Raw genomic sequence first — 24,443 nt, forward strand, 5'->3', positions numbered from 1 at the left:
GGGGGCGGTACGGGAAAAAAAAAAAAAAAACCCACAGCATTGATGTCTCTTTTCATTGGATCGCTGTCAAGTCAGTCAAACCTCTGCTTTGCTCCGGTTGGCGAGAAGGCGCCAGGCAGGTAGCGTGCCCTCCGTGTTGGCCCCTCCCGAGGTGGGACCACGGCTCCCGACGCCTCCGACAGTTGTTGTTGGGGTTTGGGCCTCATTAATTATTCATTAAGGCACTTGAGAGCTCTGCAGCGATTGGTGGCCGAGAGACCGGGTCGCTTGCGTCTCTGCTGGAGATTCGTGCGGCCCTCGCGAGGCGGGAGAAGCTGCGCATAAATTATCCCAACGAGGAGGGGCGGGGCCGGGCATACATTAGTTAAATGAGCCAGGGAGGGAGGGCGGGCGGCCGGCGGCGAATTAGCCTAAGTTCTTAAAGATGGCGGCGGAGCGGAGTCGCTCCCCGGTGGACTCGCCGGTGCCGGCCTCGATGTTCGCCCCCGAGCCCAGCTCTCCGGGGGCGGCCCGGGCCGCGGCGGCTGCGGCACGACTCCACGGCGGCTTCGACTCGGACTGCAGCGAGGACGGCGAGGCGCTCAACGGCGAGCCGGAGCTGGATCTCACCAGCAAGGTAGGCCCGGGAGGCGGCGGCGGCGGCGGCGGCGGCGGCGGGGCCAGGGGTACCCGAGCGGGCCGGACGGTCTCCGAGGCGACGGCGGGCAGCCGGCCGTCCAGTTGGCGCGGCTCGCTGGGACGCGGGAAGGACGCAGCCCGCCCACCTGCCGCGCTCCGGGACGTGCGGGGCCCGGGCCCACTCTCCGCACCCGGCAGCTTCCACCCGGCCTCCCGCGCTCTCCGCTGCCGCCTCGATCGCTGGCTGCCCCTTGGCTCCGCCACGTGGAATGGGGCTCCCAGCACCGGCCGCGCGCCCTGCATCCCTGTCCCTGTGTGGGCCAGCCGGCCCTCCCCAGGAGGAGTCCCCGAGACACAGGGTCTTCTTCCTCTTCCTCGAGCGTCCGGGACGACCGAGGGTCAAGGTGGCTCGGGCAGGGGGCGGGATGCTCTCGAAGACAGGTAGGTAGCCGCTTCCCTTCCTGGTCTCGGGAAAGGAAACAGAAAGTAGTTGCTCAGGCGGCGAGAATGATGTCCGAGGAGTGCCCACTTTTCCGTGTCCACCCAAACAAAATAAAGAGATGGGGCTGACGAGATGGCTCAGCTGGTAAAGGCGCTTGCCTCTTAAGTTTGAGGACCTTAGTTTGATCCCCTGGACCTACCTACTTAGAGAACTGATGCCCACAGGTTGCCCTCCGATGTCCACACGAACGCTGTGGCACGCTCCCCCCGCCATGTAATATAATTTGGAAAATAGAAAGACAGACAATGGGCATGACCCACAGTCTTGCCACCTAGGAGTGGAGCCATCTCTTGTATGCATGGGATAAGGAAGGGGTTTTAAATAGTTCCTCTGAGTTGTTGAGAAGGTAGGCAGAAATTAAGGTCTCACTCACCATCTACTTGGCATTGTGAAAAATAGAAATGTAAGTATAAGATGTAACTGGTGTTTAGAAAGTGTTTAACGTCACTAAAGAAACTAGTGACCACTTGGAGAGACAGGGAGGACCGGGATTCCCTTCCAACTCTTGCCATTAAAGAGGTTCTGTGACCTTGGGAAAGTTTCTTAACCTCTCAATCCCCAGCTATTCCATCAAGAAACTATGGATGCGTTGCAAAAATTAGAAGTGTATGTTAAGACACCCATTATAGTACCAGATCCATATCAGAGACTCAGTAAGTATTTGGACTAGATAGATGATAATTCCCCATGAGGATTAAAAAGCAGCTGATGAAAGATAGAACAACCCCACTCCCTGCCCTTTGTAGGATAATTACTATAGAGATTTTTATGGCGCTTTGATGTCCATGGCCATACTATGCTGAACGAGCTTGATCTCAGAAGCTAAGCAGGGTCTGGTCTGATTATTACTTTGATGGGAGATTTTATGGAGCTTTGAAAATGTTTGTGACATCTCATGGTGGCACAACTACATAAAACTTAGCTCCAAACTGGAAAGAACCTTTTCCTGAAACCTAAGGAAGTGATTCCCAATTGTCCTTTCTCCTTCTAGTCTCTGCTGGGCACTTGGAAGCCAGTTAGCTTCTTTTTGTCATGGTGGTCCTGTCTAGATCCTCTAATACCATAATGAGGGTGGCCAAGCTCAGGGAGACCTCCATCCAGAATGTAGGACACGGTGTAACCCTGGCGGCATCCGGATTATGACTAGAAGCTCTGATGAGTTAAATGGGCACGTTAGAAGTCGACTGGCAGGATGTTGGTACATGGTCAGGGAGCTGAAGAAACCTGGAAACACAGTGGGAAATTGGGACAGAGTGAGAGGGTGGTGCCCTTTTGACTATTTTATTTAATTGCCATGAGTAAGAAACTTCATCAGAGGGCTGGGGAAATCCTCGGGACTTTGAAATTAAGAGAGAGAGAGACAGAGACAGAGAGAGAGAGAGAGAGAGAGAGAGAGAGTGTGTGTGTGTGTGTGTGTGTGTGTGTGTGTGTGTGTGTGTGTAAAAGAAAAGCTGACCATGTGGAGGAGAGAAGAGGTGGATTGAATAGATTTAAGCCCTGGAAAGAATAGTCTCTAGATGTTTATACCTCACTATTAATAAAAATGTGGGGAGCTAAGGCTCGGAGAGCTTCCAGCAAGAAAAAACAATGATCAATGGTGGCAAGATTCATGCAGTTTTTTGTAGAAATGTCTGAGTAAAGATAACTTTGTACTGAGTGTTAGCCTAGACGCTTTTGTTTTTGTTTTATTTTGTTTTGTTTTGAGTCAGGATCTCACTCTATAGCCCAGGCTGGCTTCAAACTCAGCAGTTCCCTTGCCTCAGCTACGCTAGTGCTGGTATCACAGACATGAGCCATCCCAAATGCTTTATGTTGTTCTATAGACTAGAAAATTGAGGTTCAGAGAGGTTAAGTTCTTTGTCCAAGGTCACATAGGAGTGGCTAGGGAATGAAACCTGGCATGCCTGATAGCAATGACCTCCTGAATGAGTGGTTGATACTTTGTTATTGGCAGGATTTACATAGCCCATGGTAAAATAATACTAACCTTAGTGGCGGTAGGGTTTTGTTGACAAAGAAGGCCTTTTGCAGGCAGTTTCACTGTAGTAATCAAGACAGCTTAGATGAGGTAGAGCAGAATTCTTTTGTTATTATGGGAGCACTGGCCTGTGGGTGGAGGACATGGCTGTAAGTGAGTGGTCTGCCCTTGAACTCCCCGATGCACACTGTAGGCAGAAGATGGTGGGGAGGTACAGAGCCGCACTGCTCGGGCGCTGTCCCGCTGGGTCAGACTGTCCTCTCCTTGTTTGGGACCTAACCCTCTTGTGAGCTGGAGGCTGGCTGTGCACACCGCTCCTCCTGTGGGTTGTGTTGCAGACATATTTCACTTAGTATATCATCTGGGTTGCATAAGGCTGTTTCAGGAGAGGCAGAAAGCGTGGTGGGGTGGGGGCGAGTTGCACATCTGTGTTCCATTAGAGTGCTCTGGGGTTTGGTCAGGGTCTTTGGTCAGGCTGTTGATCAGCTTGGGCTGTGGAACTCTCTAGTGAGTGTGGTTCTAAGGCTGTTGGTTTCTCTTCTAGCTGGTTCTAGTGAGCCCTACATCAGAGCAGTATGACAGTCTACTTCGGCAGATGTGGGAGAGGATGGACGAGGGATGCGGAGAGACCATATATGTCATTGGGCAGGGATCAGGTGAGCATAGTTTTCCTTTCCTTTATTTTAAACAATTATTTAGAGCACATTTCCCCACCACCGCCTTTTCGACTCCTGTCTCCTGTGCAGCCACACTGTAGTACCTGCAGAACTGTCTGGAGAGGAGGCGAGCAACTGATATCAGCTCCTACCTTAGTGGTCAGGACAAGTTTGGGGTCAAGGTTCTTTGTCGGGGGCCCTTACAGATGTTTCTTCTCCACCTCAGGACTCCTCCTTTACATTCAGGGAATTGAAGCTTTAGGCAAGGAAACCTCTTATCTAAGGTAAGCAAGCAAGTCCTAGCTAGGTCTAGAATTAACCCAGCTTTGGGCCTGTTAATGGATCCCGTTGCTTTCTGTTTCCTACTTAGCTGAGAATCTCTGTGGTTCTTCTTAAAGCCACCAAGGAAAAGACACTCAATTCCTCTCTTTCACCGAGGTGCTTTGGCCCAGACCACACTAACCACTCGGTCTGGATAGTTGTGATAACAGAAGTCCTTCCTGGCGCCCACTCTATCTTGCCAGGCTTGTAGTCATGTGACCATTCTGGTTGTTGCCCTGCAACCTACTTACTCATCATAATGGAGCCTCCAGTTTTAGAGAAAGGCAGACCCCACGTCAGAGTCCCCGAAAGGATCGTGGAATTGGTTTGTCCACGCCCCCCCACCTTCTAGTCATCCCTTATTTACACCCTTAGTGCCATAACCTACTTCCTACCTTCATCTTCATTACAATATTATCTTTGCTGAAATGAAAACTGAAATTATTGAGGATCACTTGCAAAAAACCCAGGCTGGGCCTGTGTGCATCATTGGGGCAGTTTTCTTTTCTTAGTAGACTTGTGGAAAGGTACATAACAGTCTGTCTCAGTTAAGGAGCTCTCACAGGAGCTTCTACCAAGGCCTGTGATCCTAGAATCAGGAGGCTGAGGCAGAAGGATGGCCAACTCCAAGCCATCCTAAAACACTGTCTCAAGATAAAAAATATAAAAAAGGCCGGAGGTATAGTTCAGGAGCAATGCTTCATTGCCTGACTTATACAAGGCCTGATTGAATCCTCAGTACTGGAAAAAAAATTGTTCTTCAACTATTTGACACATATGTTATGGATCTTCTCAATCTTGATAGTTTTCAAAGCTCTTTTAGATACTTAAAATTTGGTTCCCTGGGCTGGGCTTGTAGCTTATCAGCAGAATGCTCACTTTCTGTGTACAAGGCCCTGCACTCTATCCCCAGCAATGGAAAGCCAAACAAAACAGAATAGAGCTGGTTCTGGCCCCCAAGGAGGAAAAATGGCATGTACACAAATAATCTCAGAGAAAACAGTGTTTAAAAATGCCTCAAGATGACAACCAGGGACAATGGCTTGGTCTCTAAATCCTGCCATGGCCGCCTCTGAAACTGCTCTCCTCTGTGCCTGTCCTTCCCACCCCGGCTACCCCTCAGCTGTGGCGCCGATTGATAGATCACCTTAGAGAAGACATGGTCAGAGACAGACTAAGAGGTCACCTGTCAAAGAAGGGAGGGAGTGTGTCAGCATTGCCAAGTGCTGCTAGGCAGCGGGTTCAGAAAAGGCCATTCTGTTTGGTGATAACTCATGGATGCCTTGTGCCAGCTTGTCAGGTATGTCTCTGTCCTACCTCAAGAAGGGAAACCACATAAAGGTCAGTTTTGACAAGGGGTAGGACTAGTCTTTAAAAATCCAGACTCTTATTTGTGTATTTATGTATTTTAATAGGGTCTTGCTTTGTAATCCAGGCTGGCCTTAAATTCTTGATGCTCCTGTCTCTGCCTTCTCCAAAGACTCAGACTCTCCTTTCCTCACCTCCTTTAATGCAGTCTGAACTGTTCCATATCCCAACAACTAATTAACTCTCCTTTGGAAGGTAAGATGTATATTCATTTGCCCATCTCCCACACACCAGCATTAGCCTCTCATCATCCTGGTGACTCGGTTTGCTGGATTCTTTGGAGGCAGAGAGAGATTGGAACTGGTTAAACAAGTTGAACATCAGACAGCACTGAGTCCATTGCAAGGCCCCCAGAGGTCAGCTTTGTCTCCAGCTTCTTCTGTGTCTTGGTGTTTCATTCCTCCACCAGGACCTTCCACTGTAGCATGGTGAAAAGGAGACCTTCTTCAGAGAAATGGGTTTTTGTTGTTGTTGTTTTGAGACAGGGTTTCTCTGTGTGACAGCGTTAGTTGTCCTGGAACTAGTTCTGTAGACCAGGCTGGCTTTGAACTCACAGAGATCCACCTTCCTCTACCTCCTGAGTGCTGGGTTTAAAGGTGTGGGCCATCACTGCCCAGCCCTTGGAAAAATGTTACATGAATAAATACATTGAAACCTTGTATACAGTCCAGGAGGACTCTGTTCTATACCTGTATGCTTCTCATTTAAGGTTGGTTTTTAGGAAGCAAGTCAGTGATTGTCTAGTAATTTGTGGGTTGGAGCCTGGAAGGTCTGGGTTTACCAGCTGATTTGTTTCCTTGTCTGAAGGTGCGGGTAATATTGGCCTGGAGGGTATGTACTGCTCTCCAGAGGAGCTGGGTTTGGTTCTTATGCGTGTTAGGAGGCTCACAGCCATCTACGACTCCAGCTCCTAGAGATTGGACACCCTATTCTGGCCTCTTTGGACGTCCGCACTCAGGTGCATATTCCCACACACATACATACAATTAAAAATAAGATCTTTCAGCCGGGTAGTGGTGGTGCACACCTTTGATCCAGCTGAGGCACGTAGATCTCTGAATTCAAGGCAAGCCTGGTCTACAGAGTGAGTTTCAGGACAGCCAGAACCACACACACAAACCCTGTCCTGAAAAACTAAAAATAAATAAATAAATGAAATCTTTCAGAATAAATGGACAGTAAGAAAATATGAGTACTGACCAACCATCTCATGGTGTCCGAGTGAGTTACATGGGCGTTCAAGGAGTGCACTTGGCCCAGAAATGCTACGTTAGCAGTGGTAGTTTTCAGGGTCCTAGGTTTGTAGTTGGTTTATTATGGGACTGCTTTGCAAAAAGAACCTCGACTGTTTCTGTAATACTAAGCTGTGACTTGAGTGCTCATTTGGGGGCTCCAGCAGGGGAACACAGTTGCTTCATATACCTAACACGAAGAATGGTTCTCTGTCAAGGAAGATCATCATCTTCAGCTGAGCAGCACAACTTCTGGAAAGACACAGATGGAGCTTTGGGAGAGGGAGGGAATACCTGCCTAGCCAGCCAGATCAGCCTAATCAACCCTCGTGATCAGCAGAGTGACAGATGGCACAGCAGGGTTTGTATTTGTAGGAGTCAGGAACAGCCACACAGAGGATCCTCCTCTGTGAGCAGTGGCAAGTGGACAGGGAAGCCACATGCACAGAGACGTGAAAGCACTGGAGATGCACATTTGGAGGGCCAAATGGACTCTAGTGAGGAGAGGAGAGTGTGGGGTCAGGAGGGTCTGGACAGGTAGGCAGGATCCTTTTATGGTCCTTGAATGCCATGCCAAGAGTTGAGACTTAGTCCCCAAAGCCTGGGAAGCTAGCATGGCACCTTGAGTAGAGCAATGCTCGTGGGAAAGGCAAGCGAGCTGGCAGGGCAGAAATCTGATGAGGGCTGCTGTGGTCTGTAGTGACTGCACTCTGGCTTTTCTCCTTGGCTTTTGTCTACTTTTGATATGACGGAAGTGGTGCATGTTAGACAAGAGCAATGTGACCACCTGAGAGTTCTGATGGTCAAGGTGACTTTGGTGTTGGCCCCTATGAAGACCAGCAAGGGAGGAAGATTGTCCAGTGAGGATGACAGCCTTCCCCGGCTCAGAAGAGAGCAGAGCCCATTCAGCGGTTCATTTAGAACCTTCTACCCTGTGATGAGCTGCTCTACCTTGGTTCAGTTTGACATTTTCCAAACAGTTGAGGACTCGAGGTAGGAAAGCTATTCCCCGCAGAATGGTTAAGATACAGTTCCCATCCTCAAGATGTTTTATGTAGTCAGGAGCATGTGCACAAGGGCGGGGCAGGGCAGATGCTGTACGGAAGGCAGGTGTTTGCCGAGCCTCTGAGCAGAACTTATAGGATCTTGCCAAGAGGAGATGTGCTGATGGGCTGGGGTGAGAAATGAGGGTAGAGCTAGGACTGGGGGATCGGGGGTGGGAGGGGGAGCTCATGGGTCACTTGCACTGGAATAGAGCTGACTGGCGTGGAGGAGTGAGGAGTGTGGAAGGGCGGAGGGGATGGGGCAGTGACCTAAAGGAGTTGGAGCGGACAGGAGTACTGTTGGTTCTGGAAGGTCATTCGGAGGTCTTGGTGTGAAAGTGGTCAAGTTAGAACTATGGTTTCCTTGGGAGCTTAAGTTGGTAGGGATGTGCTAGATGGGCTGTGGAGAGTGGTACAGGTCAAGACACATAGACTAGATTCACTGAGACCCCGAGTCAGGCAGCAAAGACACCATAAAGAACTGGAATCAGGCCGGGCGGTGGTGGCGCACGCCTTTAATCCCAGCACTCGGGAGGTAGAGCCAGGCGGATCTCTGTGAGTTCGAGGCTAGCCTGGTCTACAGAGCAAGTTTCCAGGAAAGGTGCAAAGCTACATAGAGAAACCCTGTCTCAAAAAACCAAAAAAAAAAGAACTGGAATCAGCAGGACTGGGCTGATGACAGGGTTATGCTTAGGTGACCAGAAGCAAAGTATTGTCTTTATTAGACTGGGAAAGCAAGAGAAGGAACAACCAGGCAGAGAGAGGGACCGTAAGGGAGGGAAAGCAGCTACGTTTGGAGTTGGAACTCCGGTTTACACTATGGCCCCTCTGCAGCTCCCCAGTTTGGAAGTATCTGGTTTCTTGCTCTTCTATCCCCGCTTCCCTCTTTTTTCTGTTTGAGGGGAACTTGCACTTTTGACCCTCCTGCCTCATCCTTTCTAGTGCTGGAATTGTCAAGTGGTTTACTCCACTCTTCGAAGGCAATGGCACTGCCTGTGTCTTGGTTACAGGAGTGTCCGGTGCTTTATTATGCTGATCGTGTGTGTGCCACTGTTGACGGGGTGAGTGGGTGAGTCTGCATATCAGGCTTCTAGGAGTTTTCATCTAGGCCACTGGATTCCCTGTGGAGCCTGGCAAGGTGGCCGGTGCTAGATGAGAATGTCTTCAGAGTCATGACAGTGGCAGTTGATGCTGTAGAACAGTAGCTAAGGGGAAAGTTTGGAGGAAGAAGGGGGCCTTTGGTGGGTGGACTGGCAGAGGCTGGCATTCCAGCACTCTAGCTGGATGGGCAGGGCTGTAGCTGGTTATGATGATGGGGGGCCACTGGTGATGTTTAGCAGTGGCAGCTCCTCTAGGAGTGCTCAGCTCAGAGCACTGGGGATGAATGTCAGCAAGGGTTGGCTAATCTCAGTTCCTTGGTATTCAGAAGAATTGGTAGCTCAGGTGAGCAGAGACAATGAGAGCATGTGGTTTTCCTTCTTGAAGGTCACGAGCTTGCTTTAGGGAACTTGAGGAGGAGGAGGAGGGGGGACAGGCTTGGCCTGGCAAGTTTTCCAGGTGGTGAAAAGGAAGAGGTGCTACAGGGTATACTTAGGAGGGACTGAGGGGCTGAGGGAGTGGTGGGCACTGGACTCCACGTCACACAGAAACACCTGGAGCATTGTTGTTCTTAGACTCTAGGAAGCTAGTTCCTCAGCCTTTCCCTGCCCACCTCCACAGCCTGGGCTCAACTTCTTTTTTTTTTTCAAGACGGGGTTTCTCTGTGTAGCTTTGGAGCCTGCCCTGGAACTCGTTCTGTAGACCAGGCTAGCCTTGAACTTAGAGATCCACCTGCCTCTGCCACCCAAGTTCTGGGATTAAAAGCGTGTGCCACCACCACCTGGCTGGGCTCAAATTCTTTTTCCAGGTGTTGACTGGATATGGTACCTGAGCTATCCTAGTTACAAACTGTCTTTAAGATAACCTGGACCCCCCCCCCCCCCCCCCCCATCTTCCTCTTCCTGTCTTCCTTGCTTGCCTAGGGCATTGGAGTTTCTCCCTTGCTGGGCTCCTGCGTCTGGCCTCTTGCTTATTGCCTAGAAGGTCTTCTGGCCTACCTTGCTCTGCCCATGTCATTGTCCTGCCTGACCCCGGCCTTAGTGCAGAGCATTGGCTGTTGTCTGGTGTCATACCAGCTTCCACTTCCCCACTGTCCCTGACGCCATCGGGCGCCCCCACGCAGAGCTGCTTCTCTCTTCTTGCTCCTGCCTGGTCATTGTCTGCCATGCTTTCAGCTTTACTTCTCTGCTGTGACATCTTTCTCAACTTCTGAAGACCGAGTTTGGGGTCAGCACCCCCAAAGCTGCCCTCCTCATCCCTGGGCTGTGCTTTGCATTCTCCTCCTTCGGCTCTACAGGGTAATGCTCAAATCCTGTTGACATTAATTAATTTCTGTGTCTCTCCCTTGGGGCCGTGAGCTCACTGAGGGCACTTACATTCCCAGCACCCAGTATGAAGCTTGGCATAAGTTCAAGGAGAATCTCGGTGACTTGTGAATGAACTACCCAGTGCCCTGGTAGGAGGGGAGGCTGAGGCACTGTCGTACATTAACTCGGTGTGTGCCTGAGTTCTCACTGTTTTTCTGCAGTACCAGGAGGGAGTCTGTTTAGATAGCGTTGACTGGCTGCCTCATTGGCAGGCTGGTTGGTCAGGCTCCCTTTCCTGCTGATGTCTGCGCTCTTGTCTCCAGATGGGACTGAGTACGGGCTGAGTGAAGCTGACATGGAGGCCTCCTACGCCACAGTGAAGAGCATGGCAGAACAGATAGAGGCTGATGTCATCTTACTGCGCGAGCGTCAAGAAGCTGGTGGCCGAGTGCGTGATTACTTAGTCAGGAAACGAGTTGGAGACAATGACTTCCTGGAGGTCAGGTGAGGAGGCCACAAAACACTTGCAGGGGTCCTGCTGCATGACTTTTGGGGGGGGTTCACAGAGAATGTGATAGAGCCTGCGCTACTTGGGGAGTCAAGCTGCGCTGCCTCTCCCTCCTTCCTAAGGTAGGAGAGTATGGGGACTCGTGGTCTTCCCAGTGCCCGCTTTGTCTGAGTCCCATTCCTTGGGACTCCATCTGGGACATGGGAGAGAAGACCAGCCGTGCATCTGTGGCAACCCTTTGCTTGTGTTCACTTTACCATCAGCTTGGGAGGCTAGAGACCAGGAGCTAGGGAGATACTTTGTGGCTTTTATAACTTGGGGGTCCTCCCAGCAGTGTGATTAGGCTTGTAGGCCTTGAAGGAGCCAGGACTCCTGACTTTGTGCTCCCTGGGTACAGCTCCAGGATCACCCACTCTATGCTCATCTAGGAATAGGGACAGCCTGAGTCAGGGTGCTGACCCAGTCTCTGGTTGAATAGTCTCTTCAGGACTCGTTCTCACACTGGGTCGTGTCCATGCAGGGTGGCAGTGGTGGGCAACGTGGATGCCGGCAAAAGCACGCTCCTGGGAGTCCTAACACACGGAGAGCTGGACAATGGCCGTGGCTTTGCCCGCCAGAAACTCTTCCGCCACAAACATGAGATTGAATCTGGTCGAACCAGCAGCGTGGGCAATGACATTCTGGGCTTTGACAGTGAAGGCAACGTAGTGAACAAGCCAGATAGCCATGGTGGCAGCCTCGAATGGACAAAGATCTGTGAAAAGTCCACTAAAGTGATTACTTTCATAGACCTGGCTGGCCACGAGAAGTACCTTAAGACCACTGTTTTTGGCATGACTGGCCATTTGCCTGACTTCTGTATGCTCATGGTAAGTGTGACATTTCCCTCAGGAGGGACCTGGGGCATGCTATGCAAAGGTTCAGGATCATTCTGAGCCTGGGTCCTTCTGGGTGGGGTAAGGATGGCAAGTTTGGAATCTTGGGGAACTCAGCCTTCAGCTCTGTGGTCTTCTCCACAGGTGAACCTTGACCTTTCTCCTGCATTTAGATCAGGGAGGGGACCTCCTGGTATAAAGCAAAGTATTACTTGCAGATCAGGAATGTTTTTCTCTAGCACCTTAGAGTACTTTGAGAGAGTGGCCCCAGGTGGCACCCTCGAGATCAGCCTGGGGAGGAAAGGAGAAGAGCACCTCACATCTGGAGCCAAGGGCAGCAGGCAGGAGGGCCTCAGGTATTGTCTTCAGTGCCTGGGAGAGAGATGTGGCAGCCATTTTGTACAGCCCTTTTTAAAGGGCAGCTAATGTGGGCTGGCCCTGGGCTCACCTGGTGGCTCGCACAGGGGAAGTAGGCCTTCCTGGTCCTAGGGCTCCCAGAGAGCATGTTCAAGCAGCTCATCATGTAACATCACAAAAAGGAGGGGGCAGAGGGTTCAGCTTTGCTCATGTGTGTGTATGTGTGTTCTGCTGAGCTTCCTGTACTTTATGCAAGCTCTAAGGGGAGAGGGAGGGAGGAAGAGGCTGCACACATGGGCAGTGAGTGAGTTTTTCAAGTCCTTCCAAAGCCCCTCCACCCTCCTGGTTCTTCAGCTGCCTGTGCTAATAAGTGTGGTAAACACAGGCATCTGTTCCTACAAAACATGCTCACGTTGCCCCACAAACAGGTTCTCAGGCCAACCCTCAAACTGGAGAGGGAGGGAGCAGTGTGTGCTGTGGGGATGCCTATCCCCTCTGCCTGCGCTGCTTGGGCATCAGTTGCCCTCAGTTTGAACCTTGCAAAGGGCTGTCACTCCTCTTGACTGAGGAAAGCTGCCATACCAGAAGGCATCTCTGTGGAAGTCCATGGGGGCCCCTGGGCCTTTGGCCCTCAAGAAGGATTTGGAGGGTGAGAAAGATGGCTTAGTGGGTAAAGGTGTTTGCCAAGCAAGCCTGGTGGCCTGAGTTTGATCCCCAGTACCCACATAAAGGTAGGAGAAAACTGACTCCATCTGCTTGTCTTCTGACCGTTAGATGTGTGCACACTAATAATAATTTTTCAAATTTAATTTTTGTTTAATTTTATGTGCCTGTGTTTTGCCTGCATGTATGTCTGTGCACCACATGTGTGCCCAGTACTCAGAGAGGTCAGAAGAGAGTTGTAGCAGGCTTTCTTGGACCACCAACCAGCTCCCAACTCACGACATGAAGCCTTCTTATCAGTTCTGAATGCTTGGCCTTACCTGATGCTTGTTCCACTGGCACTTATTACTCAATTTAACCAGGTTCTCTTCATCTACATTTTGCCTTGGGGCTTTTTAATCTTTCTTTCCTTATGTTTGTCCTACTCTGCGTCTGTCTGTCTGGCCCCTGAGGTCTTTCTCTCTTTCTCCTCGATTCCTATTTATTCTCTCTGCCTGCCAGCCTTGCCTATCCCTCTACTGTGTAGCTATTGGCTGGTCAGCTTTTTATTAGACCAATCAGGTGCCTTAGGCAGGCAAGGCAAAACAGCAACACACCTTCACATAACTAAACAAATGCATCATATCTTTACATAATTAAACAAATGTAACACTGTTACATAATTAAACATATTCCATAACAGAAGGTGTCAGATTCCCCATAGTCTAGAATTACAGACAGTTGTGAGCTGCCATGTGGGTGCTGGGAATTGAACCTGGGTCCTCTAGAAGAGCAGCCAGTGCTCTTTAACAGCTAAACCATCTCTCCAGCCTCTAATAATAATAATTTAAAAAAAATTCTACCCTTGAATGTAGTTTTTTAAACATGAAGTTGGAAACCAACTTAACATAAGCACATTTTTTTTTCTGTTTGTGTTGTAATCGACTGACCTGTGTAATAATTGTACCACTTATGAGGTCCAGTACATTTCAGTGTGTGCACACAGTGTGTGTGAACCACACTAGCTAGTTAGCAGCTTCTCTTCATTTTTCTGTGGTCGGCATTCACTTGCATGGCACAAAAACAAAAGGTGATGAAGAGCGCCAGTGTGCTCTGCCACGCCTGGCCACCCGAATTGGGTCCCTGAAGAACTAGCTTCCACAGGTCGTCCTCCAATCTCCAAACACCACCGTGGCGTGACTCCCTCTCCACACACACACACACACACACACACACACACACACACACACACTAAACTTTTTTTGTTTGTTTGTTTGTTTGTTTGTTTTGAGATAGTCTCACTATGTAGACCTTGCTGAAACTTGTTGTGTAGACCAGGTTGGCTTCAAACTCATAGAGATCCACTTGCCTCTCTCTCCCAAGAGCTGGGATCAAAGGCATGTGCTACCACACCCAGAGTTAATTTTTTTTTTTCCTGAGACAGGGTTTCTCTGTGTAGTTTTTGTGCCTGTCCTGGATCTCACTCTGTAGACCAGGCTGGCCTTGAACCCATAGAGATCTGCCTGGCTCTGCCTACCAAGGGCTGGGGTTAAAGGGGTGCGCCACCACCCCCCGGCTCCAGCTTTTCTTAGATTATCCTTTTGCCTCTGGGCTTTCTACCTTCTCTAACTTTTAACAGCTTACTTTCTCTCTTGCTCCATGGTAGCTGGCCTCCAGCATCCTCCTCCTCCCTCTCCCCTTCCTTCTTGAGTTTTTGTTTGTTGGTTTATGTTTTATAGTACTAAGAACTGAACCTCGGGTCTTGTGATGCTGGGCAAAGTCTGTCTCTTAAGTTACACCCCCAGCCCTTTGTTTACTTTTTTTTTCTTCATACAGGGTGTCACTAAGTTTCCCAGGCTATCTCTAAAAGTTCTCTGTAGTCCAGGCAGGCCTCATGGCTCAGGCTTCTGAGTAGCTGGGGTTGCAGGCTTTGTTGCCACAGCCTGCTTTTCAGGTGTAAGTCCTCATTACCAGAGCTTGGTTAAATGAACTTCACCCAGCCCAGCTTTCGCCAGCAGGCTGGAGTCCCTGCCCACCAAGCAGCAATCTCTGTCTTCCTTGTCCTGACAGTTCATTTCTGTTGGGGCAGGTGGGCAGTAATGCTGGCATCGTGGGGATGACCAAGGAGCACTTGGGATTGGCATTGGCACTCAATGTACCTGTCTTTGTGGTTGTCACCAAGATTGACATGTGTCCTGCCAACATCCTTCAAGGTAAGTGAAGCCCCCAGCTGCATCAGCCTCCGGGGTTGTTGGTGCTGCATTTCATGGCTGTCTGCTCCAGAGCCTCAGCCCAGCACCTCCTGCATCCTCGTCTGTGCTAGACCTTGGCCTCAATTTCCATCAGCCTGAGTCTTCTACTTCTTCCTCTCCTGTTTAACTCTTGATTTAGGAGAAGTCTAGAATTTCCCTCTGTTCTTTTTCTTTCCTGGTTCCAAGCACAGGATCTATGAAATCCCTAGTCTGCCATTTTACCCCCAGTGGCCCCCTCAGTAGGCATTGGGCTGTACTGTTGAAGCAGATGTGTATGGAGGAGTTTGGGCAGAGGGTCTTCTGGTCTTTAGCCACCAAAGCTTCTACCCAGGCCTTAGGACTAGGCCTCTGCACCTCTGGTGCTGCTGCAAGTTGAACAGCATTGTCCCCATTGGAAGGTCCCATAAGAAGGGTCCCTGCAGATTTGTAACCCAAGGCACTTATCTGTCTGTCCAGATTCATGGCCTTAGAAAAGAGGCCCATCTTGCTCTCTGTACACTATAAGCATGTTCCCACCCAGCTTTGATCTTCCTTTTTGCTTCTCCAGGCATTGTGGCATTTAACACTGGTCCGTCTGTCTGTCTGTCTCCAGTATTGAGTGCACCCGTCTTACCCTGGAAGTCTGGCCAGAGAGAAGCCTGTGTCCCCTAATTCTGTTCCATTTCACCCTTTAAGAAACCCTGAAGCTGCTACAGCGCCTGCTGAAGTCCCCAGGCTGCCGGAAGATCCCTGTCTTGGTGCAGAGCAAAGACGATGTGATTGTCACAGCCTCCAACTTCAGCTCTGAGAGGTAATGGGGGCAAGGCTAGAGGGAGGGGAAGCATGGCTTCTAAGCAGGTGCCCTTGCCAGCAGGGTCACAGCGAGCCATAGGCCTGAAACGGCCAGTAGTCAAGCACCAGGTCTCGTGGACATGGCTGGAGGAAGTAGAAGGTTCTGTCTTTGCATGAGTCTCTTAGGTCAGCAATGTTGTTCAGAGTCTGTATCAGGTAGTTCCTGTTCTGAGTTACTGATCTCTCTCTCTGACATTGGAATCCCAGATGGGACATGACATCCTCACCTGGGAAATGGGGATGCTGTTAACCTCCTGGATTAGCCAGGGTTCTCTAGAAGCACAGAACCAATGGAATGAATATGTATCACATGGGGTATATTAGATTGGCCTACACAATACAGGCAGAGTAGTCCAACAGTGGCTGTCTGCTTCATGGAGAGGCAGAGAACTCCATAGTTGCTTCATCCACAAGGCTGGTCTAATGCCTCATTAGTTCCAGTCTGGAGCTGAAGTCCTCAAGGATACCTGGAGAGCTGCTGGTCTTTAGTCCATGTTGCAAGGCCAAAGAAACTGGGCTGTGATGTCAGTCAAGGCAGGCGGTTACAGCAGCAGTACCAGTAGGCACACTGGTCGACAAGAAGTGAAGGAAGGCAGGCAGGCAGCGTGGCTTCTCCCCCGAACCTCTGTTTATATTATTTTATGTTGTTTGTTTGCTTTTTTGACAAGGTCTCTCTACATAGCCCTGACTGTCTTGGAACTCATTTTGTAGACCGCGCTGGCCTCGAACTCAGAGAGCTGTGCCTGCCTTTGCCTCCAGGGTGCTAGAATTGAAGGCGTGCACCACCATGCCCAGCCTTCTTTCTCGGACTTCTTTGTATCTGGCCCAGTGCTCTGAACTGAGGACTCCGAGAAACTGGCATCGCCAAACATTACAAGGGGCCTCCCAGCATTCTACACAAATATAGCCCTGCCCACCTTGGGGGAGGGGCTTCCTTACTCAATTGCTCCTCCCAGAAGAACCTCTTAGTTGATTCTAGATCCACTCAAGCTGGCGACCAAGATTAACCTTCACTCCCCCAGAGAGGGCGATTGGTTGCTGGAATGGAAGTCATGAGCATAGAAGGCACCAGCCTGTGCACAGTCTGTGAAACGCTGTCTTTTTTTTAAATCACCCACTGACTTGTACTATTTCTCAAAAGCCCCCTAATCACGGGTCAGTTTGGCGTTAGTCAATGAGTCTTTTCATTGTATACATGTTTATTGGAGGTTCATTCTGCCAGACTCTTCCTCCAGATGTTATGCATCTAGATTCTAGGTGCTGACCTGAGCACAGTCCAAGGCTCTTTAGCTCATTGGTGCAAGGTCATTTTTGATAACTGTTCCTTTCCTTTCGTTTGTCCGGAGCCAGGGCCTTGTTGGGAGCCACCTGTCCCCTGACTTCTCCTCTTCAGAGCAGCCCGGCATTTGTCCTGTGTCTCTAACCTGGTGCTGTCTTTAGTACCACCAGTTGTCCAACAAGGGGCCCTATTTCGGGGCTCCAGCTCCCTGGAGTCCCTAGCCTGTGGAGGTCCTCGGGAATGTGGTGAAGAGTGGAGCCAGAGGGACTAGGTGGCTGAGGGGAGGTCTTGGCTGCCCAAGGCCTTCCTTCCTTATGTCTTCTCCTCCATTTAGGATGTGCCCGATATTCCAGATCTCCAATGTCACAGGCGAGAACCTCGATCTGCTCAAGATGTTCCTCAACCTCCTGTCCCCCCGCACCAGCTGCAGGGAGGAAGAACCTGCCGAGTTCCAGATAGATGACACCTATTCTGTCCCCGTGAGTGCCTCCGGGTGGCAGGCACTTCCTGCTCTGTCCTCAGTGAATGAGTCTGTGATGGGAATAAGCTTAATAGGCTGGGGTCTTCTTCTTGGCAGGGTGTGGGGACAGTGGTGTCCGGGACCACGCTGAGGGGCCTGATCAAGCTGAATGACACACTGCTGCTGGGCCCAGACCCCTTGGGTAACTTCCTGTCCATTGCTGTCAAGTCGATCCATCGCAAGCGCATGCCTGTCAAGGAGGTGAGGGGGGGCCAGACAGCCTCCTTTGCACTGAAGAAGGTGAGTGAGGATAGTTCCAGAAACTCTCCTTGAGTTCTACTAAGTCCATTTCTGGGCTGCATTGCCAGGTTACTGACCCCTTTTTCACAGAGAAGGAGACTGAGGTCACAGCCTAGTAACCTTTCCAAGCCGGGGCTCATCCGGGACTGTTTGTCTCTGAGCTCTGCTCCTGCCTTTGTGGCCTGGGCAGTTGTCACTGTTCACAGTACAGTCGGATGGGGGTGTCCCTCCTGTGCGCAGTGCCGCCCTCTTAAGCTTAGGATGGGTGGGATCTGTGCCCCGTACTCTTCCATGTCCTGGGGTTTGGGGTGAGTACCAGCTCTGGAGTTAGCTCCCTTCCTGTAAGCCAGAATGACCAGGAAAAGTGGGATATGGTTTGTCTTCTCCAGTGGTGAGGTTTGCCCTGGTTTCTTCCACCTGAATGCTGGCTTGCCTACCTGTGCTCCTGGCTCCGTCAGGGCCCAGCAGCTGGAAAGCTGAGTTCCTGAGCAGTCTTTGCTGCTTCCTGGCAGCAGTGTTGAGCTTGCTACCCAGCATCGAGGCTGCTTGTCTGTCTGCATTAGATGGTGGTGAGAGGCAGGGTGAGTGCTTTCACTCCTAGAGAGACAGCGTGATCGTTAGGCCCAGGCTGGGTAACCTGAAGGGAACCGTGGCCTTGAGCTCTGCGTGCTCCTTTTTCCTTTCAGATAAAGCGCTCATCCATCCGGAAAGGCATGGTGATGGTTTCCCCACGCCTGAATCCCCAAGCCTCCTGGGAATTTGAGGCTGAGATTCTTGTCCTCCACCATCCCACCACAATTAGTCCACGTTACCAAGCCATGGGTAGGTGTCCAAGGTCCTGCCACCCTCAGAGGTTCTGTACTAGGGCTCTCCCAAAGGAGCTTCACAATCTAAGCCCAAGGCTTCCAGCTTCAGGCAAGGCAGTTCCCTATCCTGTTTAGCCAAGCCATTCCATTCCTTTAGTTCAACCCCTGGGCAGCACTAATTGTTCAGTCCTACAGATGCTCTGAGACCAAGACCTCAGGGACCACCTGCCAAAATTTATTCAGCCAAGATGGTTGAACACAGCTGTGTGCCTGGTGGGATCATCAAGGTGCCAGAAACAGTCCTATGGGAAGGCATGTGTACACACAGAGGCACTCAGGCTCTATCACATAGACCTGGGGAGGGGAGAGCTGGGAGGAGGCAGGATCAGATCTGAAAGTAGGCCACACTGATGTATCTGGCTCTCAAGAGTTCTTGTCCTGTCTTAGAGAAACAGCCCTAGCCTGAGGTCACAGGGCAGGTCATGCCTGTCCTGACCCTGGTTCTCTTGGCAGTACATTGTGGGAGCATTCGGCAGACAGCTACCATTCTGAGCATGGATAAAGACTGTCTGCGCACAGGAGACAAGGCCACTGTCCACTTTCGTTTCATCAAGACCCCCGAGTACCTGCACATAGACCAGCGGCTGGTGTTCCGGGAAGGTCGCACCAAGGCTGTTGGCACCATCACCAAGGTATGATTGGCATAACCTTACCTGCCCAAGGAAGCTTCAGTATGCTCTAGTCCAGTCCCCAGGAGCCAAGCTCCTCTTAAGAACCCAGAAGTCATCTCATTCTGGGACAGAGGCATGGTTACTGCTCTAGCAGAGCTGAGCCAGTACTAGATGGCTCTGGTGATGTCTTTGCTTCCCCGGGAGTTGTCCTTAGGCCTCCTGTCTTGGGCTTTGGAGGCTGTCTTGAAGGAGAGAAGGTGGCATTGGGGATGGTGCTCCCCCATAGGGACAGTGTCTGGGGAGCCAAGCTAGACCTCTGGGTCCTGGGGCTTGCTCGGGTCTATGCCTGAAGGCTTCCCACAGCATGGGAGATCCATTTGCAGTGAGTGCTGGGTTTCATGGGGACATGGTTGGAAGGTCCCATGGTGTTTCAGTTGTTTTTCCTGCAGCCCACCTTTTGCCTGCTGTAGACCTCATCCGTAGTCTTGGGTAGGACATTAGGTAGAGGATTTGACCCCTGCCTATATAGAGGAAGACAGGGTTTCCGTGTCTGAGATTGGAATGAACCTCAGACTGGCTTTTCTTCCTGAGAAGCTTCCCTCAGGCCTGTCTTGTTGCCAGTGTGGTCGGGGCCACAGCACCCACTGTGGTGTCCCACTGTGGGGTCCCACTGTGGTGTCCCACTGTGGTGTCCTGTGGGACCCAGCCAGTCTTCTTTCCTGCTGTGTTTGAGATTGAACTTGGGCCACGAGGAAAATGCTGAGTCAGTTGCTCCTAGATGGTGGCTTTTATGATTCCTGATGGGCATTTCTTTGGTTTCTTCAGGGGCCTGAAGTTAAAGCATGGTCCAAAGCAGTGCTGGGCAGCCCAGCCCCTAGCACAGTAGGACGGCAGAAGTCCAGAGGGCTGGAGCCTTCCTAGGCAGGGAGAAGCAGGACATGAGCTGTCTGTACCAGTGCTGTGGTAGTCCTGGCCTCAGTGGGAGTGGGAAGGCCTCTTTGCCTTCCTGTCATCTGCTTCGCTCAGAACTGGGCTGGCAACTCTGACATCATGCTATCCACTTGGCCTCCACAGCTCCTCCAGACAACCAACAACTCCCCCATGAACTCCAAGCCCCAGCAGATTAAAATGCAATCCACAAAAAAGGGTCCCCTGAGCAAACGAGAAGAAGGAGGTCCATCTGGCGTGCCAGCGGCAGGGGGCCCCCCCACTGGAGATGAAGCTTCCTCTCTAGGGACTGCACAGGCTGCTACATCCAGTGGTCTCCAGCCACAGGTAAGCAGGGCCTCTTATGGTCTCCAGCATTGTGGTGGGAGGGCAGGACTGATAATCCAGTTGGTCCTGATTGGCGTTTGGTTTTAATGAAATAAAGAATAGAAAAATGTCAAGGTTCCCCTTTTTGTTGTTTTGTTTTTTTGTTTTTGTTTTTGTTTTTTTAAAGACAGGATCTCACTCTGTCGGGCAGACTGGCCTGAAATTGGCCTTGAACCTAAGGCTCTGTCTTCCTCAGCTTTTCCGGTGCTGAGATCCCAGGCCTGAGCCACCGCACCCGGCCAAGGCTTCCCTTTGATAATACGAACAGACTCGGGTTCTAGTGCTGTGTGTGGCTGAGATCCAACACACCTGAGAGACACTGCCTTAGAGCCCCTTCTGCGCCTCTCCTAGCATGAGGGCCTTTGCCGGGTCGTCCTTGTCCCAGCTGGGCGTCAGACTGTTGGCTCACCTGCCCGATCCTCCTTTCTTGGCTGACCTGACAGGCCCAGTCCCTCTCCTGTGCCTGTCCCGTGTCCTTCTCTCTGGTCTTGTTGGAGCGGGCTTGAGTCTGGTACTATCGCACAGTCCCAGTGTTAACTCTCCTCCCCCCCCCCCATGCGCTCCTCCCCCGCTCCTTGTAGGCCCCATTCTGTGGTTTCTGAGCCCCTCTCCCAGTGAGCATGTGGACTCCTGTCCCCTCTGTGCTCCTGACCAGCGCCCCGCCATCCCCACACAGAGCCACACGACCAGGAAGACTCCCGTTTCCCCTGGGAACTCCTGACTAGGTTAGGGCTACTCATGGTCACTGCCTGGCCCTGCTTTAGCGGACCACCACTTCTCAAGTGCCTGCTTTCTTTCTTGTAGCCCAAGCCCAGCAGTGGGGGCCGGCGACGAGGGGGCCAGCGCCACAAGGTGAAGTCCCAGGGGGCCTGTGTGACTCCTGCCAGCGGCTGCTGAATATCCCCGGTCCACTTAACCACCCACGGGTCCTCACTCTGGCTGCTGCTCACCAGCTGGGCAGAGCAGCTTTGACCACCACCCGCCCACTCCAGCCCACAGCCAGAGCATCCTTGTTACCACAGCTCCATTTTCCAGGGGGCGACTGTAATTTATAAGATGAGGGTGGACCAGATGTCTGAGGACTGACCGTCATCCCCCACCTGCCTCCTCCCTTACTCATGTCTTTCGTACATCTGGGCCCTTAATTTCTATTTTCTATTCTATATCTGTGTCTCGTGTGTGTGCGTGTGCGTGTGTGCGTATAGGGGTGTGTGCAGGGGTGCAGCTGACCCTGTCGGTCTCCGTTTTAGTCCTGGCTGACCACTAGCCTTCAAGAGCTGCCCCCGGTCCTTCCATCCATCTGTGTCTGTCTCAGTGAGATCCTCAGAGCCTTTAGGGAACCTTAGGAGCCCAAGGCACCTCTCTTCCCTGGCCAATCGCCCCTCTTGGATGGAAGCTCTCCTTTGGCTTAATAGCTTCTGCCAGAGCAGGGATCCCCAATCTAAGATTTGGGGAGTTTAATGGAAAGTGGTGGCCTCCCGTCTCTCCTTTCCCCTCCTAAGCTCCCAAGCAGGTAATGCCGAAAGCTCTTCAGTGGCACCTGTGGTCTGTGGAGGGCATGGTGACTGCGTTAGAGGATTGCCCATCCTGACTTTTTTGTTGTTTTCTTGAGACAGGGTTTCTCTGTGTAGCCCTGGCTGTCCTGGAACTCACCCTGTAGACCAGGCTGGTCTTGAACTCACAGAGATCTGACTGCCTCTGCCTCCTGAGTGCTGGGATTAAAGGCGTGTGCCACCACCACCTGGCTGCCCACCCTGACTCTTGACCCTTGCCATGGATCCAAAGAACTGGGTGGGCCTACCCCTGGAGACAATCCTGGGCTTGCCTGGCTGGCCCTGGCTGCTCTGGCTTCTGTACCCGCTGGAGGCTCTTCCCATTTCCACTTAGATCTCTGGCTAAACCGCAGAGCGTGGGGTACTAGACTGGGTCTGGGCCGCCTTTGAATCGGGTTTTATGGTGCCTCCTTTTGGTGGGGGAGGGGAGGTACTTCTCTGAGTTGAGCCAGGACTAGAAGCCCTCCTTCCCCACGTCACCCCAACCTAGCTGCTACAGCCATGGCATCACAGCAGTGAGATACCTGAGCCCAGATGTCCCACTGGGGTGTGTAAGGGCAGGTGGCGGTGGAGAGTCTTCTAGGCCACCCAAAGCACTGCTGCTGGGGGAGGGTGGGTGAGCCCTGTACCCTGACCTCAGGCTGGGGTGCTCCTTCTCAGCCAGAACACACCCAGCTGGCTGGGTCCCTCTTCCGCCCACCTCCCCTCCCAAGCTGTCTTGTCCTTTGCTCCTGACTGCTCTTACCGCCCTGCCCTTCCTCCCAGCTCTTTCCAGTTACCACTGCCCCGTGGCCATGGACTGACCAGACCAGCATCCACAATAAAAGTTTGTTCTAAGTTGACAGCGTCACGTTCCCTGCCCGGCCCTCCAGGTGGAGGTGCTGCAACAGGATGCTGGTTCCACCTGCCCTGGGCACCTGCTGGCAGTCGAGGGGAATAGGGCCTCCAGGATCCCTGCTTGTGCAGGTGTAAATGCTCCACCAGCTATCTCTGAGAGTTTTTTTTTTGGTTTGTTTTTTGTTTTGAGCTGAGGATCGAACCCAGGGCCTTGTGCTTGCTAGGCAAGTGCTATTCCACTGAGCTAAATCCCCAACCTGCTACCAGCTATCTTTGAACCCCACTTTCCTCCTCACACAGACCCCCTGCCTCCAGGTTGTGTGGATTTGTTGAGAGTATGAGGGGGACAGGTGTTCTGGACAGGCTGAACGCTGTGTGGTGCTGCTGTGGGTGGCCTTGCTCACTTCCCACCTGGGCGGTCTCCGTGGTGGACAGCGCTGAAGCTCAGGGAAGGGAAGGGCTGTCTGTCTCCAGTGGCTTAGTTCCTACTCACCCTACAGCTTTTCCCAGACAGCTGAGGCCACTCCTCTGACTCCAGCTGTTCTTACCTGTTCGTGGCTCTGGCTCACTTAGGCTGTGCCCGTGTAGTAGTGGGACTATAGCATGGTGGCGCATGGCACAGTGGAGGTGTGACTTCCTGCAGCACTGGGCCACAGTAGAACCTCATTTCATCCTGACTGTACCCCTGTAAGCAGTAGTGGTCACGAGAACTGTGTTCAGGAGCCATAACTACCACTCAGGCCTCAGCCCCTCAGGGAGGTAGGTCTGGGTATGGCCTGAGAAGCTGACCGAATTCAGTGTTAACTGTCATTAACAGGGACTACAAAGTCCCTGCAGAACTTGGTCCTCTCAGCTCTCCATTTACAGAAAACACCAGCCCATTTGTAGTCAATACAGAATAAAGTTATTAATCTGTTAGTCTCGTAAAGACCAGACCCAGCCTTCTGTATGTGCAACTTGAGTGTGCAGCAGCTTTTCTAGGACTCGGTCTGTAGGGTGGGGTGGGATGGAGGTAGTAGCCAGGTCCTCACATCACATGCAGCAGCTGTCCGGGCTCATTGGTGCCTGGCACTGAGATGATGGTACAGGAATGTGCCATGGTGCAGGGGTGCATCTGGCTGGGTTGGGGTTAGGGAGACAATGTTGTGAGGTCAGTGTGAGAGGCCCAGAGGATTTGAATGTGTTCAGGTGGCAGAGGCACTGAGCCCTGATGGTGTGTGGCAAGTTACTGGACTGTTTGTTGGGGCCCTTCCTGCCCAGTGGTGTCTGTTTTGTTGGAAGGAGTTAGTACAGATCGTGTCCCTGGGCTCTGGGCCAACATGTACCCCAGCCAGCACCCTCCTGCCTGCTGACCAGTTCTTGTTTTTATTTTCTCAGCTATGGCGAGAACCAGCTCTGGGCAAGATGCCATGGTCAGTAGAAGGCACCTCAGGCCTGGTGAAGTACCACCCTGAGCTGAATCTAGGCAGTCATCAGGGCCTCTCCCCTGGGCCCTGGCAGATCCTGGCAGACCCTTCAGGAGACCCCTTTTTAAGCCTGAGGCCCTCTGCCTTTGTTTAAGCAGAGACAGGGAAGTCCTCCTCCTCAGGGTACTCTTGATGACATCACTTAAAGTCCTCATACTCCCTCCTGCCA

At 51.7% G+C, this 24,443-nt stretch overlaps 1 protein-coding gene across 1 annotated transcript; it reads left to right on the forward strand.

The window, feature by feature from the left end:
• The first annotated feature begins 390 nt into the window (after window positions 1–390).
• Gtpbp1 (GTP binding protein 1) lies at window positions 391–22,056 on the forward strand. Its single transcript, XM_036208942.1, has 12 exons — window positions 391–616; window positions 3,643–3,754; window positions 10,447–10,627; window positions 11,152–11,500; window positions 14,595–14,718; window positions 15,433–15,547; window positions 17,202–17,346; window positions 17,445–17,627; window positions 18,314–18,449; window positions 18,947–19,125; window positions 20,179–20,379; window positions 21,223–22,056. The coding sequence occupies exons 1-12, from the start codon at window positions 425–427 to the stop codon at window positions 21,313–21,315; spliced, it is 2,010 nt and encodes a 669-aa protein (XP_036064835.1). The 5' UTR covers window positions 391–424; the 3' UTR covers window positions 21,316–22,056.
• Window positions 22,057–24,443: the final 2,387 nt, after the last annotated feature.

Source organism: Onychomys torridus, chromosome 16 (genome assembly GCF_903995425.1).
Source record: "Onychomys torridus chromosome 16, mOncTor1.1, whole genome shotgun sequence".
NCBI lineage: Eukaryota > Metazoa > Chordata > Mammalia > Rodentia > Cricetidae > Onychomys > Onychomys torridus.

Excerpts from the sequence above, each read along its gene's own strand:
- Gtpbp1 (XM_036208942.1), top strand. The coding sequence starts at position 425 with ATGGCGGCGGAGCGGAGTCGCTCCCCGGTGGACTCGCCGGTGCCGGCC. Across the intron at positions 17,347-17,444 it reads ATGACACCTATTCTGTCCCC|GGTGTGGGGACAGTGGTGTC; the intron begins GTGAGTGCCTCC and ends TCTTCTTGGCAG. Across the intron at positions 18,450-18,946 it reads TCCACGTTACCAAGCCATGG|TACATTGTGGGAGCATTCGG; the intron begins GTAGGTGTCCAA and ends TTCTCTTGGCAG.